The sequence below is a fragment of the Notolabrus celidotus genome, chromosome 15 (assembly GCF_009762535.1).
Source record: "Notolabrus celidotus isolate fNotCel1 chromosome 15, fNotCel1.pri, whole genome shotgun sequence".
NCBI lineage: Eukaryota > Metazoa > Chordata > Actinopteri > Labriformes > Labridae > Notolabrus > Notolabrus celidotus.
The window spans coordinates 21460293-21482280 of NC_048286.1; the positions used below are offsets into that span (position 1 = coordinate 21460293).

Below are 21988 nucleotides of genomic sequence, written 5' to 3' on the forward strand. Positions count from 1 at the left end.
GCATTTGCCTACAATAATCACACACACACACACACACAGATTTGACAACATTTAAAAACATTTTATTCAAAAAGCAACTCTTTGTCCAATCTCACTCTCACTTTCAGACAGTCAATAAAATGTTGTTTCTGCAGGGGCTTGAAGATTCGTTTGCAAACTGAGCCATCTACCACTGTGGATGCAATTCTGTTCCACTTTTACCCGAGGCACATTGAGTGTCTGATTTATCAAAAAGTTAAGTTGGATGCATCATGAGAAGTATTTTAAAAACTACCCCCCCCCCCCCCCCCCCCCCCCCCCTCTTTTATTTTATTTATTTTTTTATTCCAAATGTATCACTAAACGTGTTGCCTTATGTTACTTCTGTTTCATTTGCTTATTTCTTCTGGCATTCATTTTGATTTATATTATTTTTATAACACAGCCTTGTTGATATGTAAATAGTTTGTGTTTAATGGCGATGTCATTGGCTGTGAAAAAACTCTATAAAAAATGTTGATTTACAAAAAAAAAGCTTTAGAAATTGGAAAAAACATTAAAAGTCGGATGTTTCTGCAATGCAAGACTCTTTGGCCTGTAGGGCATGTAACGTAAAGAACTCCTCACGAAGAATAAATACAAACAAATCCGCTCAACATTCAAAAATGTACAAAAAACCCAGAAAACCACCCACCCTCCCCCAAGTCAACACTGTGAATGTAGTAAATGTACAAATACAAGCTCAGACTGACAGAAGCTGTGCAGGACCGTCTCCCACAATGCATCTCTTCTTCCAGTGATTCAAACAGACTTTTTCAAAGATCAATTCAGGCCCTGACTCGGAACACATCAAATCAAGTATTAGGTCAACGATTTTCTTTCTTTCTTTATAAAAAAAAATTAATTTGTCTCTTGATATTTACAGTCCACATTGTGCAAAGAAAAGGCAGGAAAAATAAGCAAAATGTTGAGTTTTGCAGTAAGTGACAGGAATTGAGTGGAGTCAGATCTCATCATCCATTAAGAGTAATGCTCCTTGTCGTGCCAGGTCGTCATCCAGGACTTCTTTTCTGGGCTTTCCCAGTTACTAATCTCAGGGTTTATTGCTCTCTCTTCCCGTTTGATCCGAACTGCGCTGTAACTGGGAACCTTGTCTTCATTGTTGGCACTCTTGAAAAAGCCACACTGCAGAGAAGAAGAAAAACATACAGTCTCAGTATCTCATGAGGGATAAATGCTTTTTGAGGGCGTTTAGAGACAGAAAAAGGAGGTGGATGAAACATTTAATATCATCCGTGTGTTTCACAAGCAAGAGTTGAGATGCAATAAATCCATTAAGAAGTGTAGACAAAGAATTTTCCTTAAAGAAGGATACATTTCTTAAATGTAGAGAGAAAGAAACCTCCAAACCAAGTGACTGCATGAGCAACAAAATAAAAAAGGAAAAGAAATCAAAGAGATGCGAAGGAACCACTGTGATGTTGGTCCTCTTAGAAGTAAACAATGCAGTAATTGTTTGGAAGCCATCACCTCCCCTCGCCATGCAGGCAAACAGTCCACACATAATCATGTGTGAGAGCCTTTTAGATATATACAGCAGAAATAATCAGTCAGAGTGTGAGAATCGCCCACTGCCCATGGCGAGAGAAAGAGTTTCACTTATTCATGGACGGATTGGTCATTTTACCCTCTTTCTTTTTTATGCTGTCAGTCTCTCTTTTTCTGACGGGTCCTGTTTCTTATTCCCAAAGAGTCCACACTGAGGAGAGGAACATTGTGAGAAAATGCGCGTGATGCACTGTGTATACCTACAGTTTTCCTGTGAATGGTGATGGTGGACAGAATCCTTCAAAAAGTCAAACTCAGAGAAAGTTTTTTTCAAATTATAGCATAAAAATCAAAGGAGGTTTTAAGTCATTTATCCTTCAGTCCTACCTTCCAGAGAAGGAAAGCCAACAGAGCCAGCAGCATTAGCCCAAACAGGACAGACAGGAAGATGATCCACCACGGCACTCCTGAGGAAATGCCTTCTGCTCGCCTCTCAGGGTACACCGTCAGTCTCGCCTGAGGTACACAACACAGCAGAAAGAACATATGTGTTAACAAGTTGTATGAACTAAAGTAACAACACCTGTTGTATAAAAAGACCATGTCATACAGAGAATAGTCACGCCGCCATTCTGTTACATATTTATTACCTGTGTCTCAGCATTTTGCAGCACTGTGTTCTTAACTGTGCTGTCAACTTGCAGAGTGGCCTTCACAATCACCTCCACGTGATGCAAATCAGAGAAATCCTGATTCAGAAAACAAGGGAAAACATCAAGTTTAGAAGGAGCTACAAGCAGTGGTGGACAGTAACAAAGTATATTTACCTGAGTACAGTACTTCAGTACATTTTTTGAGTATCTGTACTTTACTTGAGTATTATTTTTGGGGGAAACTTATGACTTTTACTCCACTACATTCAGAAGACAATTATTGTACTTTGACTCCACTACATTTCGATCAGTGCTCTAGTTACTCACTACTTTTGCTTTGAAGTCAGCTCATGAATTTACTTCTTTTTTCTGAAATTTGATCCATAAGACAGTAAAATGTGTTTGTAGAGGTGGTAATGATGGCTATAATTCTCCACATGAGCACCCATGGACATATCTTCAGTCCGTGTTAGAGGTTTTTGAAATGAAGAATGATACGCATCATTTGAAATGTTCTCCCTGTTTCCCACTCTGCTCAAACATACAAACATTCACAGTCCAACCTGAGAAAGCGTGTTGAGCTATGTAACATTTGTTTCATTCCAGATGAACATTTCAAACTAAGTTGTCTGTGCTTGAAGTAACTTAGTTTCTGTTTTTATTCCATGGTATAGTTTTTAGAGATTTCAAGTAATTGTTTCTTGACAAACATAATGTAACCAAAAGTACTCCTATGTATTCTTGACTGCACTCATGTATTTTCAAAATACAATGTTATTAGATTTTTTAAGGAGAACTTTGAATACGCAAGTATTTTTGAAAGCAAGTACTCCAGTACTTTAACTCAAGTAATAATCTGACAGAGCAACTTTCACTTGTATTGGAGTAATATTTGACCTGGAGTATCTATACCTTGACTTAAGTAAGAGTTACCTCTATAAAGGTGCTGTTCCAGAGGCGAGAATGCAGAGTGATGACTGCATTACTGTCCAGGCCCCCCAGAGGGCACTGTATCTTCACACACTTTGCTCCATCGTCACAGGACTGTCAGAACAGAAAGGAGCACAAAGTTACAACTGTATGCTCCTTCCACTGTTAGCAAAAGCATAAGAATTACAATATAAAACAAGAGAGTAAGACTGGGCAGTGTTTGTTACCAGAGTTTTAAATTTATTTTTGTCAACTAAACGGGAGATTGTGCCCTCGCTTATGTCCTTGGAGGTATCTGCTGCTCTTCTCATCCTGGGTTTACTTAGTTCCTGAAAACAGAGAAGACACATCAGATGTTCAAGTTAGAATTATTTTAATGTCTAAATAAATATTAGTTTTTATAAATGTAGTCATTTCTTCTTTCACACACCTTGCTGTGGTGCGTTCACTGACCGTGTTAAGAGGGTTGACCACCCCTTTAGGAGAGCACTGCATCTTCTCCACTCCGGTGGAGCTCATCGATACCAGATAGAGGAGCCACTTTCCTGAATCCAAGTCTTTTGGCCAGTAGATGTTGAGGGTGGCGGTGCCAAAGCCTGTCAGGCGTTTTCCCATATTAGTTATCTGTAAATCAAGAGAACAACAACTATCACTTATCATATGATCAATTTTATTTGTTCATTTTTATTTACATTTAAAGGGATGGGCCGGAAAAAATACTGACTTTGAACTGGTGTGTGACAGCACTGCCAATGTCAGTCTCGGTCTTCATGGCCGCCTCACCCTTGACACTTCCTGCAAAGTACAGCTGAGATGGCTGGGCTATTCTAGAGAGGCAGAGAAAAACTGTTACTAACGCCATTCTTACCGTATTGTATGTTTTACAGCATGATCTGTAAAGTATGTGCGTGTGTGTGTGTGCCTTTCTTACCCTGTCACTGACAGCTGAAGCGTGATGGCCACCCTTGCTTTGGCTTTCACTGGAGCTAATACCTGCTGGTCGCTTGTCCTGTCGTATCAGAGTTTGCATACAGGTCAAGTCAGTCAATAAAATGCTCGTGACCATACTTCGAAATTGATCAAATGACATTTTGAAATATATAAATATCAATGTATTAGGTAGTTAGTTACTCACGTATTAAGCTGAAGATTAACCTCCATCTCAGTGGTGTCAAGAGAGATGCCTGATGTACTCAGATAAATGTAGAAGATTGCCTACGTGCACAAACACAGAAATGTTGTGACAAAAGTGCCACCTGTTCAGCAGTGGAACACAACACTGCAAGATTCTCTCTCACCTCTGAGTCACGTTTAAATGGGTTTCCAAGCTCGCAATCGACCTCCGAGCCATCTTTATTTGCCATACAGGTAACCTGCTGCTCCTGAAATCAACAATTTTTAAAAAAGATTTCAAATCAGAACATCAACCTGGTGTGTTTTTGTTTATTAGTGTGGGTGTGGCAAAGAAAAGAGACACTCACATTAGTCGGAACACGGTAAGCGGAGTAGCTAAGTGAGCGTGGGAAGGAGGCGAGCACAGAGGCTTCATGTGCATCATCACCGTTCTTATTGGTCACTTTGACCTCCAAGACGATGTCCTTCTGATCGCTAAGCAACACCACCGGCACTCCATTCTCCCTTGAGACAGACAATCAAGTTATGAGTCCAAATGCTGACAGATGTTCCTGTCTCAGGTATAAAACTAACAAAAGGGTCTCTGAGGAATGAGTCATTATAAAATGCTGAGGTGGGATGTTAGGTAGTGGGAAGTAGGAATACTTTTTATGATCTTTACTTTTCCACTTTTGCTTTAATAAACAAGTTGAATCAGTAAATTAACATTTTAATGGTGTACCTTACTTGAGTACAAATTTGTTTACTTTGTAAAACTTATTTGAGAATGAAAATTATGTGCCTGTGTGTGTGTGTGTGTGTGTGTGTGTGAGGGGGGGTAAGATAAGATAAGATATCCTTTATTCGTCCCACAACGGGGAAATTTAAGTGTTACAGCAGCAAAGCAGACAGTGCAAAACAGTATAATGCAAACAAGAGCCTATAAAATAGCAATTATTAAAAAAGTTATTAACAATTAAAATTAAATAAGTAAAAATAAGCATATCTTACAACATATATACACAACGTATATACACAACTAAATAAGTAAATTTACAAATATTTCCAATTTAATATTTGTGTGTGTTTGTGTGTGTTTGTTTGTGTGTCCTTACAGTGGTAACGCTGTGAACTGGTCTCCCTCCATTGGCCTGTGGCCGTAGCGATAATTAATCTGCAAGTTGCTCTGACAAACGTTGTCAGTGCCACATCCCACCTTCAGGAAATTCACCTATAACCATATTCACAGACACGTAAAGTTAGAGGAACACAATTTTGATCATAAAAGTAGTTTCAGTCATTTTTGTATTTTTTGTTTAAAATGTCAGACATTTGCCAGGACCTAGTTACAACCCTACATTATATTAATAACCATGCATAAATACCTCAGATCGACTTATCGCTGGCTCATTTGCATCCATGACTGGTGCCAGTGGAGCAGATGAGCTCTGTCTGCGTTTACGTTTGGACTCCGGGATTTCCACAGACACATCGATGGGGATTCCACGCAGCTTGTCTCGAATATTTTCCTAAAGAATGACATCATTACCTAGCTTTACACACCATCTACAACGCAGAGGGTGTCGCCCCCAAACTTCTACTGTTACTGTACCAAACATCATCCACCCCATTCACCTCTACTGTTCTGCCTGCTACTACAACATGCTAACTGTCACCAAAATCATACGCCTCCCCACACCCAACCTGTCTGACCTCAACAACAGAGCCATCATACACAGAGCACGCTCGATAACACACAGATCCCCATACTGTAGGCTAGCCCGGTTTGGCAGAAGCCTTCTTCATATATGTGTCCGGTGTGCATATATGTGTCCATGTTTCCGGTGAGTATATATGTGGGATGATGTGCACCATTTTAGTGAGGCTGGGTGGATATTTATTGTTTATTTGTGTTTATACTTGTATTCTTCTTACAGACGGTGATGTACAGAGCGTTAGACTGAAGATCTAAAAGATCCCTGGTTCAATCCTGGGTTTGGGGCGGTAGTAGCTCAGTCCATAGGGACTTGGCTTGGAAACCAGAGGGCCGCCGGTTCGAGTCCCAGTATTGACAAAGTTTGGCAAGTGGACTGGTGGCTGGAGAGGTGCTAGTTCACTTGCCTGGGCACTGCCGAAGTGCCCTTGAGCAAGGCACCGAACCCCCAACTGCTCTGGGTGTGCTGGTTGATGGCAGCATTCTCACTCTGACATCTCTCCCTAAGTGCATGTCCACTGTATGTTTGTACAATTGTATGTATATACATCAAACTGTGTGTGTAGCATGACCACAAAAATAACAAGTGGAAAAAATTTAATTTCCCCCATTGGGATTAATAAAGTACGTTTCTTCTTCTATCTATCTATCTATCTATCTATCTATCTATCTATCTATCTATCTATCTATCTATCTATCTATCTATCTATCTATCTATCTATCTATCTATCTATCTATCTATCTATCTATCTATCTATCTATCTATCTATCTATCTATCTGATGGGAGGATAAGAAGAAAATATCCATAGTGTCAATACCTGTATGGCAAGCTGGCGTTTAATGCACTGTTTCTGTCCTTGGCCAGTTATGGTGACGACTCCTTTAGACTCAAAGTTGTTGGGAGAGTCAACGAAAGTTGCCCTGGAGTTGAGTTTCTTCTCCCTGAGGTCAGCGTCAGCCTGTATGGAGTATGCCACCTCTAGACAGGACAAAAGAAAGAGGATGATAAAGAGAAACAAGATTAGAGATAGAAGTAGAAAAGTTGTGCATTATTCAAATTTCAAGGAATAGTTTGTTTCTTTCAAATTACATTTTAATTCAATAAAAGACTGGTTAGCTTACTCAATGTAGGGGAGTAGCTCTTTGGATTGGCAGTGTAGGTGAAGCATGCCTCGATATCCATACTGGGGACACAGAAGAGTTTATTCAAAGACAGACATGAAAACTAAGCCACTCTATGAAGAATCTTATCCTAACTTTTTTCCCTAAATCAAAAACACATCAATTATAAGACTCTTACCAGAAGTTGTTGCCACAGTTCTTGTTCGTAAGGTCAATTTCGTTTGGGGTGAACTTGACTTCCTTCTTGATAGTGACAACTGGACGCGCTCTAAGAAGGCAGCAGTCGGTGAGTACTTTCATTGATCAGTATCAGAGATGTTGGGGGGGGATATGCAGCAGTTCACTCACCTGAATACAAACACAGCATCAGAGAGGGATCCGATGGCAAGGTCAGGGTAGGAATTCTTATCCAGGTCCATGTTGCCTGCCAAAGAGTAACCAAACAGCTTGGTTCCCAAACTCTTGCCATACAGAACCTGAAGCAAAAAAAAAAGCAACTTTTGGTACACACAATCTTTACCCAGACTTACTGTAGAACATGATTTTATACAAAGCTCTGCAAAGATTTTGTTAACTTGTGTGTAAACTTCAGCCTAACAATAGTCAAATCAATACTATATTAGATGAACACTTCACATACATTTGTTTTGAAGCATGACTCTTATACAGATTCACATTTTTTAAATGAGTGAAAAAGTGCATTTCGACCAAGAGTTCCGGGGTCTTTTAGCCCACAGGACTACTTTCCCCAGAACTAAAAGGTTCCTGTGCCCCCATTGTTGTCTGTGTTTCGACCTCAGGCTGAAGTCCCAGGTAGATTGTGCAAATCAGGCCAGTGACATATGGAGAAAAAATGTATATTGAATAATATTTTGAAATCTTAATAAAAACCTAAACTAGTATGCATTCCCAGGAACTCCCTCTGTGTTTCAACAACTGTGTAAACTCCACAAACACTGTTACGTTCAACCGTAAAGTCTAAAGTCAAATTCCTTGTGTGTTCAAGCATACTTGGCCAATAAAGCTGATTCTGATTCTGATTCTGATTCTGAAAGTCCCAGGACCTTTGATAATCTACCCCTGAACTAAATTTAGACCCTGGTTCCTCCGGTGGAAACGCACGTAGTTCCGGGGTAAAGTTCCTGCAGTCGAAAAACGCCTAAAGAATACATTTATTTTAAGTACAGCTTTCCAAAAACACATTCGGGACAAAGTCTAATGCACTTTTTACACATCTCTTGATCAGCCTACAAAATCAGGTACTGAAGGAAATCACTGCTGAAGTAAAAATGTTGATCACTGCATACCTGTGCAGCTTTTGTAGATTTGAGTCCTGTGGCTGATCCGTGGTAGATATAAACATTCCCAGCACCTTCATTGTCGTAAGGAGCCCCCACAGCAAAATCTGACAGCAAAAACAACAACAGTGACCTCAAATGACAGGATATGCAGGGATCTACATTCAAACCAAGGATAGGTAAACATGTGAACACAAGCAAACATCGCAGCCTTACCGTGGTAACGATCCTGATTGATGTCTCCCAGGCTTTGCACAGCCAGACCAAACATGGAGTTCTGAGGTCCGTCTATTCTGATGGGTTTGACTTTGTCCCATTTCCCTCCTTTGTTAACATAAACATAGACAGCTCCTCCGATTTCTCCTTGCTTCTCAAAGTACTGAGGTGCTCCCACCACTATATCCTGCCATCTATCAAACAAAACATTATGCTTCTGTGAGTAGAAAGCACTTTTCAAAGCAGAAGTCACAAGTCAATTTTACCGGACTTACCCATCCTTATTGAGATCCAGCACAGTCAGATCATAGCCAAAGGATGAGGCCAGCCCCTCTCCTTCCAGGGTGTACTCCTCTAGCAAGATGTTCCTATTATCCCCTTTTTTCAGCAGCACCACCCCTCCGCTGTAATTCGCTCTTGGAGCTCCTGCCACCACCGTCAGCTGGCCCTTAGTCGTCAGACTTTTCCCAGAGTCCAAAGAGAAGCCTGGAAGACAGTGTCACACCAAAACTTGACTACAATGTCAGATAAACTTGAATCAAATTTTTGTGACAATGGAGCAACTACAGAGACGGGGTTTAGTTGGCAGTGAATGTACAGAGCGAGAGGTGGTTTACCTAGATAGCTGTTGACAGGAGCAGGGACCAGATCAGGGTTCTTCTCGTTCTCGTCTCCAGCCTCAAAAGGACCATCGCTATAGAAATATTGTGCTAACATGGTGTTATTTCTATTTTCCAAACGGACAACTCCTAGGAAAGAAAAGACAAACAGGGCATGGGGATTTAACAATGAGGAAAATCGGGCTTAATAAAAAAAAGATGAAAACCCCACGACACAATAGGCTTAATTGGCAGTAATGTTGAACACATGATTGGCTTACAGGCAAGAATAAACACAGTTAATAAATCAAATTCAGTAGATTGATAAGAAAGCACACGAGCAGTCACATTCTTCTTAATAGCTCATGATTAGCTAATGTCCATCATGTTGTTAGAGTTGTTCTGATACAAATGCCAGTGCCAGAAATGCCTCTAATACAGCCCAAATTGTATTATCTTGCAATATTTATTTATGTACTTATTTATTTATTTTAAGTATAGCATCTTATGTTCTTTTTATGGTCAATATTTTAGTGTTTTATCATCTTAGAAATGTATTTTATTTTGGGGATTTTAATTTCCTGTGTTGAGTTTTAACATCTTATTTTACCTCCAGTGTTTCCTCATGAAGATATCATGAGAGCGTTTCCTCAGTTCATTCTGCAACTTCTTTTTTTTATTTATTTTTTATTTTTATTTTATTTATATAGTTTTTTTTACTATTGGTGCATATATTGTGTTCTTAACCTTAGGATTGTGGGGTGGGTTTGGGGCCGGAGCTGGGGGTGGGATCTTTTTCTTAATTTATTCTATTTTAAGTTGTTCTTGAGGACTTTGTGTTACAATGTTATTGTGTGAAAATAAATGTCCTTCCTCTTCAGAAGTTATAGAAATACTTGTTGCCAATAGAAACTACTGTTTTAGGGTGGCAAAGAAGAACAGGTACCACAAGCCAAGTGTAACATTAGTCGAGGCTAGGAAGTGTGCATTTTGGGTTCTCCCATCACTCATTTAAATGCTTTAGTCTAAAGTTAAGGTCAGTAATATAAGTTAAAAACTGATGCAGTTTTATGCTGAAAAGCTATGTTTCACACTTTTTATAGGACACACTACACGGGCAAAGGTTTAAAAGCTGTCACTAACATGAGCACGGCTTGTTTGAAGCTGCTAGCAACAATATAACATTAACACAAGCTAGCAGAATTGAGATAAACTCATTCCAAGAATGTAATATTTTCTATATGTTAAGTGATTAAAACTGATAGCTATATACAATAAAGCAGTTTTACACAAAAAAAAATTCTCAAGCAACTTTTGGTGCGCACATGACATCAACAGACGCTGCAAGTTTAGCTGCTGCTGGCGTTAGCTTAGCTAAATACTAAGTGCATATTTTTTGCTCAGTTTTGTTTTTAGATAAGATAAGATGGTAAATGGACTGTGTTTATATAGCGCGTAGTCTTCAGACCAATTAAAGCACTTTTACATTACAAGTCACATTCACCCGTTCACAACACATTCATGCACTGATTGCAGAGGCTGCTGTGTAAGGAGCCCATCGGTGTTACCCACAGACTGTATGAATAATGGACATATTATCCATGACGTCACCCATCTGTTCCTATGCACTGTTTTGAAGCCAATCATTGGCGGGAGCCATCTTGGTAATGCAGAACTCAACCAAACTTAGTGAGGTAAAGAGGCAGGGTTTGAGGGTTTGTGTTCCTGTCTGTTAATCAAGTCAGTCATGTCCTTAAATGGGCAAAACTTGAAGTCTTAATATATTCTGAACCGTTGCGTCAGAAAAAAATCCACCCCCTGTACAGTGTGTGCCGATAGAGAGATTAGCTATGGAGACCAAAGCCGGTTTTTGAACCAGGTTGTAAACATGTTTGTTAATGCTGCAAATATCGTCTTTTTTTAATTGGTGTGTATGTGGTTTCCAGTGTTTCTGCAGCCAGCCTCAAGCGGATACTCGATGAATAGCAGTTTATAACCATTCCGCATGGGCTTCATAGTTTGAGACCAGAGGTTGCCGCTTGTTGTTAACTCATAGAGCATATCGGGGTTATGCATCTTGCCCAAGGAACACTTCGGCATGCGGACAGCGGAACCTGGGATCGAACCCCAACCTTTCGATTGAGAGATAACCTACTCTACCACTGAGCCACAGCTGCCCTCTTGAGAGACACATGCATACACACACACACACACACACACACACACACACACACACACACACACACACACACACACACACACACACACACACACACACACACACACACACACACACACACACACACACAATTACCTTTCCAGTTGAATGCTCCTGGAGCTCCAAAAATGAGGTAGTGGTAATCCTTATCAAATACTGCAGCGACACCCTGCTGGCATGAGCTGTACAACTCATGGCCTTTTCCGCGGTTCTCACAGAAATTCAAGTCGTCTCCTTCACCATTTGAAGTGTCCTCGGTAGTCAATCTCTGATTCATCAATATGCAGCGGCCTATAATTTCACGGGATTCCATGCGAGTACCCATATTGGCTCTGCGCTGGTAGCGGTGGGCACAGGTCTACCAGGGAAACATAAACACAGTCGTTGTAGAGGTGATCAATCAATATTTCTTTCACATTTCAGCAGAAAAAACTTGAAAGTAAGTTGAACCATAAATCCTGTATTTTCTTAAAACATAAATCAGTAGAGCTGAAACATATATCACTAGAGCAATTTAGCAAAAATGCAGTGTCTCCATGTTGGGAAAGCCACATCAAGATAATTTCTGGCTTTATTTTGGCAAAGAGAAAGCAAAATAATTGTCAACTTGTTATCTTGATTATTAGCTGGCTGTATGAAATACTTTCAGATTGGTCAAAATGGTTATTCAATCTGAATGGTAAAGGGGCCGCTAAGGACAACGTAATGTCACACATATCAGATCAATCTGTGCAAAGTACGGATGAAAAAGTTACGTTTAATTTTATTGGCTCATAAGACTACGATTGCTTTTCATCTGGGTCTGCCGGGATCTATTTCCCAAAACTAGTGGATAACTATACATTTTCCCTTTTACAGAATTATCCATTCATGCACTTCATGTTTCATCTGAGCAACTTAGTTTGATCCATTAAGATGAAAGTCATGAATGTAAATATCACAATCAGACACACTGACACAGTCTTACCAGAACCTGTCCTCCTGGTCCCTGACTGCTGACTGTGGCGCCTAACCACTGGTTCTCTTTGCTTTCTGATTTTAGATCCTCTACACAGGGGAAGGTTAAAAAAAAAGAGACACACAATTAGATTAAGGAGTCAAATATTGAGAAAAAGAGTTTAAAATATACAAAAACATGTATAAAAAATGTTAAAAAGATATTATAAATTAGAGCTGATGACCCCACAACATTCCAGGTAATCTTTTATTTGTTTCATTTCATTCCTATTATTAACTTATGTAATTATTTATTTATCAATTAGTATATTCTTATTTTGTGTGTACATGCATACATGTGTGATCGCGTTTATGTGTATATATTTGTGTGTGTGTGTGTGTGTGTGTACGTGTGTGTATGTATGCATATATGTATCTATATGTTTATTTCATTTATTTCTTCATTTTTATTTATTTGATATTGTCTTCTCATGATTTATTTAGTTTTCTTTTTTCTTTACTAAGTAAGGTGCATTGGGAGAGAGGCTCTGTTGGAGCTTTGGGGTGGGGGGAGGGGGGTGTTTCACTGTTCAAAACAGGAGACATGAGTTTGTGTACAACTGTCGAAAAACCAATAAAAAGACCTTGACCAAAAAAAATATTGAGAAAAAGAGAGTAAAATATACAAAAACATGTATACAAAATGTTCAGGTTTCACTAGATATCTCACCTGAATTGTCAATCTGAACCCTGTCGCAGTTAGATGCGTCAGAGGTCATGTCACAGCTGTACAGTCCCCCTGTCACACTAGATTTTTGACGACTCAGGGCTTTTGCTTTTGGGGCTCCAACCAGCAGCCTGCAACACACACACAAGCAAAAACACAGACATGTGGATCAATCGAATGCACATATTTCATATAATCAAATAGTTTCATATTCAATGATTTTACCCATTCCATGTACTCTAATCTTTGTCATTACTATTGTCAAGGTTTTATATACTTTATGTCATTTAACATATGTATCTGATTTCATCATCATTTTAACCTGGGTTTTAATTTTCTATCTTGTGCTATGAATATGAATTGTAATTTCATGGCTAATCTTAATTGTAGGATTTATTATATAGTTTAGTTTCACTTTTTATTTAATTCTAAATTTATTCCATGTTAATTCTTGTTTCCATGGCAATTCATTTAAAAGTAATAAGCACCAAGAGCAGCATTTCTTGGATTCTATAAGGACAAATAATGATAATAAAAAAAGACTCAAGCAGCAGCACTCATCTGTCACCTCGAACGCAGAAAGGCTTTTTGTATTTCTTCCATTTTGCAGATTATATTTTCTAACATTCCAGTCAACTGTCACACAGCAGCCACAGTCACACACACAAACAAACCCAAACACACACGCACATCCGCCACCAAACTGATGTTCCATGTCCTCACCGTACCAATGAGTCAAAGACCCCTTTCAAAAGCCTGCAGTGCTTGATTGAACCAGGCTTTCTATCTCTGTCTACACACACACACACACACACACACACACACACACACACACACACACACACACACACACACACACACACACACACACACACAAACACAGACAAAGGCTTCCTTTGTGAACACGGACAAGGGCATATGCCACACCCAGGTCTTGAAGATGCGCACCCAGTTCCCAGAGTGTTCTATGGAGTAAATTAAACAAGGCAAAGATGTCAGTGCATGAACTGATGCTTTGTGGAGGGTACAGTGAAGCACAGGGCACATACACACTGTCAATATCCCTCCTGCTCATTTTCTCTCTTTGTATGTTCCAGGAGCTGCGTCTTGATTGTTTTGACCTTCACAGTTAATGCTGTGCAGTACACTGTCTCCACCACATCAGATTAGGCTTGGAACACTAAGAACTCTCAGAGAGACACACTCACAACATCTGGGAGAGAGTTTGGAGAGACATAGTCAGAGTGAAGAGCTCAGGCCTGATGTGATCAGCATGTCTGGAGAGCAGACCTCATCAGTAACACCGTGAAGACTATCTGCATGTGGGGCAGACTGTAAATCAAACTATTTCAGACTGCACAAATAATCAGGATTCTTGACTTCAGTAGGCGTTAGGAGGATTAGCAAATGACAATAAATTAATCTATATGACATGCAAAAATATGGCTTGTTTGAACTGTTTGTTTTCAGTCTTTAAATGGGTTTCAAATGAGATATTGAGGTGTATCACAACAGAAGCATGTCTCCTCTGCAGGATGGACTTTGTTTTGACGCCACTGTAACCACTAAATTGGTTTGGCCTTGTTTTCCAAACCAGAAAATTATAATTTGCACGGTCATCCTACACATTAAGAGTCCAAACCAGGCGCTTTCAAACTACAATGGGATAGTCACACTCCACATTTGTTACCACACAGTCTGAAATGTAAGGAACTGTAGGGGGAAACAAAACAACCTCAGGCTCCTGGGATGAACTGTCAGTTTGTGTTGATTTTAGCGACCCCTATGTACAAAGTCTTTTATCTCTTAGCTGGTCTATGGGCTTTTTCAATCCAAATCCTGGTTCAGCTTTCTTTTCACAGTAAAATTATATCAGTCAGTGTGAATTCTTGCTGTAGAAAACTGGAGAAAGCTAATCTCCTTGTGTGAGATCCTTGTCTTGGCAGCAGTTAGGTTAGTCAACTTTGTTACTGATAATCTTGTTTGCTTTTTAGGTCATAAAGGAGCACCGCTATTCATTTAAGTTCATTTCATAACCAGTTTAAAACGTCTCACATGAGCTTTAGTGCAAAAGGACTTTCATGACTAACAAGTGAATCCAAGGTTGGCATATCTCCACTCCCATTATTCTTTGAGACACAGGAAGTCAGAAGGCTGTGCCAAGTTACAATATGATGCATAGAGAATAGATGCCATTGTTTCTTCTCCTACAAGTCACATCAGCTGTCTTTGGAGGAGTCAGTATTTAAAAAAAACACACATATTGTGTCAAGATTTTATTTGACTTGTCCCTCCTAAAATACCATATCAGGTAGCAGCAAGTGCAAGCGGCAACCTCCGGTCTAAAAATATGAGTCCAATGCGGAAGTGCTAAAAACTGCAGTTCATTGAGGATCCGCTTGAGGCTGGCTTTGGAAGTACCGGAAACCACATACACACCAATTCAAAAAAGCCGATCTTTACAGCAGAAATAAACATGTTTACAACCTGGTACAAAAGACGAGTGTAGTCTGGATAGCTCATTTCTCGATCGGCACACACTGTACAGGGGGGTGAATTTTTTTCTAACACAGCAATTTCAAAGATATTGAGATTACGAGTCTTCCAATGAGAGGCACAGCTGACTTGATTGACAGGCGGGAACACTGTAGCTGTTGGCTAAGAGGCTCAAAGCCCGCCTCTTTATGTCACAATCACTCGACAGTAGCAATATGGCTGCCACCAACGATTGGACTCTAAACAGCTCTTCAGAAACAGATGGGTGACGTCACGGATGCTACGTCCATATTTTATACAGTCTATGAGCAAGTGCTAGCTAATGTGCTGGTCCAATGCCAATGTCAAAACGTAAAATAAAGAGGTATCAGCTGAGAGTGTTAAACTGGTATTAATCTCTTTTGGTTTTTTAAAAAAAAAAGCTGATTCAAGGGGAAAATGACAAAATATGTTGATTATTAAACTAAATAAAAATTGTTGCTGCTTACACATGATCCAAATTATGACAAAGTCTTCTTCAAGTGTCTGACTTTAAAACTAATCCCATAAAGGATTCAAGTGTTTATTGTATCTTAGTTTTGAGGTTTAGGGTAGGATATTGTTTGTATATTTTTTTGTGGTGTTATTTTTGTTGTTTGTTTACGATTATGGTTTATTGTGGGGTCAATTAATTAGGTTATTTATGGGTCATATGTTAGGGGCGGGGATATTCTGTTCATTTAGGCCACCTGTTTTCTTTTCGCTTGGAGGAAGAGAGAGTGGGTGAGCTGGGTCTCCGTACTTTTTGTTGACCGCTTATTGTTGCTTATTTTCGCTATTTTCTTTTTTGCTCTTTATCATGAGTTGATTATCCTTTTTCATCAATAAAAGGTTAAACTTACTTTTTTGTACATCAGTGATTTTTGCTGTAAGCGCGTCCAACACATAACTAGGCCCAACCTCAGCCTCTCAGCGGCTTTTGGCTCTTTGTAGTAGCTACACCCAGTATACACTTTTTTATATCTCAGTCACTACACACTATTTTGATTGTTTGCTATTGAAGAGTGAAGTGCCAACATAATCTGTCAGGGCCTGACTCTCTGATAAGGCCGACCTGCTGTCCCTCTGACACTGACCTAGCTATTAATCTAATCATTCACCACCAGCAGAGGAAGCCCCAACACACAGGCTTAGTCCACAGGAAGAACAAAAACAAACACAGAGAGTGTGAGTGACTCTAAGAGCAGAAAAACACCCACTAACAGGGACACATACAGTATAGGCGGGCTCTCCCACTGCAGGGTGACACAGCACCCAGGGATATCCCATTGAAAAAGTTGTGTTGGCTTTTTCCTTACAGCAGCAAACTGCTTGTAATGGGAACAGCCTGTTGCTTAGTAACACCCAGTGGCACCCTATCAGCTGGAGGCGTTCACCTCTAAATGGGTTGCAGATCCAGAGGTTCAAATCATGTGTTACCCAACTTCTCTCTCTCTCCATCAAAAGGCTGGAGTCTGACGGCTCATATTTGGTGCCCAGATGTAAATCTGATTTATGTTCCTCTCTGCATTCCTTCAGTATCACTTTTTAATTTTTTCAACATGGTTTCTCCCTCTCTCTCTCTTTGATGTTGGGTAACCTGAAATAACCTGAGGGAGAAGGGGAAAGGACTCTAACAATCTAAACTGCACTGCACTTAACTCCCCCTCAATTATATCTGTTATCTACACACAGCGTGACATTTACATTACAATGCATTACTCCACAGCTACGCACATACACAAACGTTTACTTTTTTATCCCTCACATTTCTCACACAACATCCAAGATCTTCAACTTTGTCTAACCATCAGTATGTCACCTCCCCCCTCTTCTTCCCCCTATGCATTTTGTGCTTCCCTTCTTGATAGAGACAGCTCCACATGGTAATTAGAACCAACCATGGAATGCTTCTGACGCACACAAACAAAAAAAACACACATGCATATACACGATCCCATCATCTCCTGCAGGTACATGCAACACTCATCACTAGAGGACTAAGTAACCTTTTTTTTTTTGGCATGCAAGAATTGTGACTCAGTGTGCACACCCAGCAGTAAGGGGGACACAAGCACACACAGGTCTACTTCTACACACATGTTGCTGCAATCTGTATCAATGAATTCTCCCAGGAGAAGAAAATCCATGACAGCACACAGACAAATCTATCAATCAATCTCTTCTTTTTTTTTCCCCTCCCTCAGGTTAGGAATGTATCAACTGCACACTGGGCTTCCTGACACTCGTCCAAGTGACTGACAAACACGGCAACGCCTCAGTGCTCAGCCACAGCATGCATCAGCACCGTAAGAACACACATGCGCAGACACACACACACAGAAACAGTCCACAGTGAGAGAACATTCCTTGTCTTAAACTCCACTTTGAGCAGCAACACATCCAAAACAAACATGGCTTCCAGCTGAGACATGCACACACACATTAAAACTTGTGTTTTAACGCAACAAAAGAAGCTCCTGATCATTCAAGCTCAGCGGTACTAGTTAGGACAAGTTTGAATATTGCAAAAGACTTGTTCACAAACTAATCAACATCGGGAGTGCACTTGAATTTAAACCCCTCAAAAACAAAGATGCAAATCAGATTTCTTTCACACATGTTACTTGTCAGATTAATAGTACATTTGCAAAATACTTACTATTCCACTAATCAACACAAGTTCAAAAACTGCTCTGCATAGCCACGCCATTCAACAAAGTTATTGTTGCTTCGCCTAACAGCTTAAGTCTATCCTCTCTATAACACTTTCCAAATCATCTCAACTGTTCTCTGTCTACTGGTATTCGTTTTTACAACCTGAGGCCTTGGGATTCTGCCGTGGCTTTAGTCTTGTGCTGATCACCATGCGTCTCTTATTAAGACACAGCCCAAAAGTAGGGCACAAACTGCTACTGTGTGTATGGAGCAGCACTAATAAACTATAAATACGTTACAGTGAGGTATTTCATCCATTTAAGATTTGGGACTGCTTCATAACTCTGGGCCTTCATAGTTCAGGATATCTGGGTGACACACTGGGGTGACCCTTGGGTATAATGGTATCATAAACAGCAGCCATGACTTCAAGTACATGGATTGATCAATGAAGTATGAACACCAGTTTATGGCAGCAAAAGTAGTACACACTTTTAATCCCAACTCTACTGATTCAGCAGTAATTTTTCATTTATTTAACCTGACAGTCTCAGTTATGTTTATCCAATTTCATCTGTGGCGATTCAGAGGAAATGAATGAAAAAGTGCCCTCTGGATGCCCCACCTATGTATAAAATATAGAAAAAGTGCCCTTCTCAATGCCTCTTAAAATGTATAACATCCAAAAAAGTGCCCTGGGGATGCCCCTAAAATGTAGAAACGTTAAAAAAAGTGTCCTCTCGATGCCCTAAAATGTAGAAAATGTCAAAAAAAAAGTGCCATATTGATGCCCATCAAATGTATTACACACAAAAAAGTGCCCTCTGGATGCCCCTAAAATGTAGAAAACGTTAAAAAGTGCTCTCTGGATGCCCCACCTATGTATAAAACGTAGAAAAAGTGCCCTTCTCAATGCCTTTAAAAATGTATAACATCCAAAAAAGTGCCCTGTGGATGCCCCTAAAATGTAGAAAACGTTAAAGTGCCCTCTTGATGCCCCTAAAATATAGCAAATGTAAAAAAGTGTCCTGTCGATGCCGCTAAATTGTAGAAAACTTTGAAAAGTGCCCTATTGATGCCCCTCAAATCTATAACACAAAAAAGATCCCTCTTGGTGCCCCTAGTATAACATGCAAAAAAGTGCCCTCTAGATAGAAAATGCAGAAAAGTGCCATATTGACGCCCCTCAAATATATAACACAAAAAGTGCCCTCTGGATGCCCCTAAAATATAGCAAATGTAAAAAAGTGTCCTCTCGATGCCCCTAAATTGTAGAAAACTTTGAAAAAGTGCCATATTGATGCCCATCAAATATATAACACAAAAAATGCCCTCTGGATGCCCTTTAAAAGTAAAAAACGTAGATAAATTGCTCTCTGGATGCCCTTTAAATGTAAAAAAAAAAAAAAAAGTAAAAAGAGTGCCCTCTGGATGCCCGCGGGGGGTTTCATAAGAGGTGCCCCTTTTTTGTTTGCGCCCCTGCCCCTCAAACAGCCTAAGTACGCTACTGAATTTAATTATATCCCCTAATATAACAGGGGAGACTTTACATAATTGAATTAGCCTATTTAACATTTGCCATTTAGAGTATTTAAAGTCACTTTAGAAGTAACCTGTACATTTCTGACTGGTTGTTTCCAGAGAATCTAGCAAGCCTAAACTCAGGTCGGTTGATATTCAGCCTATACAAACCAATGAGCACTTGATAGCAGTTAGCCTTTATCCTTTAGTGACAACCCCCTCTGATTCAAGGTCCATAAAAGTGCCAACAATGATTCAATGAGATGTTTTTGGACCTAAATGCTCGAGGCTTGGTTTCTGCTTGGAGAGTCAGAGCAGGGAGCGCGCGACTATATGCACGTGAACAAAAAGTGCTTTGATGTCCAAAAAAAAGTCACAAATAAGTAACCTGGAGGGCCAGACTCACAGAAGAGCAACAACTGGTTGGCCATTTGTTTTTTCGTTGCAGGTGTTGCCAAGGCTTTCTTTTCAGTATGTAAAATAAATGGTTTGATGAGAAACTGTTCAGAATCTGCCTGAGATAGGAAACCAGCTTACCTGCGACATACCTGAGCTTATGTGGTCTCTAGCAGGTTGCACCCTAGTATCATTTTACAGGTTGTCTGAGGCTCTCAAAAATAGGTTTGAAGCGGTTATTTTATCTCCTGCTGCAGCAAACAACGTCCTATATGAACTTACTGTCGTCAATATTACTGTAACATTTAATTATATGGTTACCAAAGTTATTTTAATAGCGTGAGAAGCGTTTTTCCAGTTCTAACACGACGCACAAGTAAAACCAAACATGTCTCCAAACTTGTTGCACTTTGAAAACACATGTGGATCTTACAGTTTCCTCTCCACCGGTTCAAGCTGCCAGTGCATCGCGAGAGAGAATCCGAAGAGGCTGCCCGGCTCCCCGGTCTTCTTCAGGACGTTTTCGGTGTCCAGGTTGAAACCCGACAGCCGCCCACATCCCGAGAGGAAGACGAACAGCCACAGTCCACTGGTGATCCTGCTGCCCTCCATGAAAAAACAATCAAATAAAGAAAGAAAAAAAGCTCCCTCCTTGGACCGGTGAAAGGTGAGTGCGTACTGAGGGAGGTGCAAGAATGCGACTAACTAACTACAGGAGTGTTGAATGTTGTCCACTTTACTTTCACAGCCAGCCCCTCCTACTAGCCTCCCCTCCTGCTGCCATAAACACACACACACACACACACACGCACACACACACACACACACACACACACACACACACACACACACACACACACACACACACACACACACACACACTTTTGACCTACACTTCAAACAGCCTGGAAATGTAACTAAAATTGTCACTATAACTTTGCAGGTAAATCATGCCTTGGGCTTCCTCAAAACCCGTTTGAAGCAATAAAATGGTCCTTCAGGCAACACATTTAGCTTCTGACAGAAGGTCTGTATGTGTAATACAGAGAAAAGATTCTATTACACTCCCCAGCCCCGACCCAAACCCAAACCCAAACCCTTTACAAAATGTATTCAGTATTCTAAAACTGGCAGAACACCTAGACATGAGAATGAAAGCCAAATATACAAACATGGCACAAGTACAATACAATGTCATTTGTTTCAATACCATATGATATGATGCCGTACAGTACAATACAATACAATACAATAAGATAGTATATGATACAGTATGGTGCAATACAGAACTATACCATATCAATCAATCAATCAATCAATCAATCAATCAGACTTTATTAATAAAGCGCTTTTCATACAATGACATTGTAACACAAAGTGCTGTACATAAAATCAACTTAAAATAGAATAAATTAAGAAAAAGATCCCAGCCCCAAACCCACCCCACAATCCTAAGGTTAAGAACACAATATATGCAACAATAGTAATAAAAACAATCAAAATAAAATAAATAAATAGATTAAAAAAGAAGTTGCTGAACAAACTGAGGAAACGCTCTCATGATATCTTAATGAGGAAACACTGGAGGTAATATAAGATGTTAAAACTCAACGCAGGAAATTAAAATCACCAAAATAAAGTAAATTTCTAAGATAATAAAAGACTAAAATATTAAACTATTAAAAGAACTTAAGATGCGAGACTTAAAATAAATAAATAAGTACATAAATAAAGTAGAGTAAAAGTGACTACATTTGAAATAGACAATAAATAAATAGAACTATTAAGAATACAAATAAAACTTCGTTAAAAGCAAGACTGAAAAGGTAGGTCTTGAGTTTGCCT

General features: G+C 39.7%; 1 protein-coding gene across 3 annotated transcripts; it reads right to left on the bottom strand.

The window, feature by feature from the left end:
* Nucleotides 1-40: 40 nt before the first annotated feature.
* LOC117826192 (integrin alpha-6-like) lies at nucleotides 41-20898 on the bottom strand. Of its 3 annotated transcripts, XM_034702081.1 has the most exons (26): nucleotides 20577-20895; nucleotides 13058-13185; nucleotides 12359-12438; nucleotides 11488-11749; nucleotides 9192-9323; nucleotides 8850-9060; nucleotides 8575-8768; nucleotides 8368-8465; nucleotides 7409-7536; nucleotides 7239-7328; nucleotides 7061-7122; nucleotides 6757-6917; nucleotides 5609-5752; nucleotides 5339-5454; nucleotides 4592-4748; nucleotides 4409-4492; nucleotides 4246-4325; nucleotides 4042-4119; nucleotides 3835-3937; nucleotides 3564-3734; nucleotides 3338-3439; nucleotides 3114-3224; nucleotides 2178-2276; nucleotides 1915-2043; nucleotides 1667-1738; nucleotides 41-1164 (listed from the first exon to the last, which is right to left on the bottom strand). In XM_034702081.1, the coding sequence occupies exons 1-25, from the start codon at nucleotides 20753-20755 to the stop codon at nucleotides 1679-1681; spliced, it is 3159 nt and encodes a 1052-aa protein (XP_034557972.1). In that variant the 5' UTR covers nucleotides 20756-20895; the 3' UTR covers nucleotides 41-1164; nucleotides 1667-1678. The 3 variants fall into 3 exon arrangements, with proteins under 3 accessions (XP_034557972.1, XP_034557971.1, XP_034557973.1); XM_034702080.1 differs by lacking the exon at nucleotides 1667-1738 and having other exon boundaries at nucleotides 20577-20894; XM_034702082.1 differs by lacking the exons at nucleotides 41-1164; nucleotides 1667-1738; nucleotides 1915-2043; nucleotides 2178-2276; nucleotides 3114-3224 and having other exon boundaries at nucleotides 3541-3734; nucleotides 20577-20898.
* Nucleotides 20899-21988: the final 1090 nt, after the last annotated feature.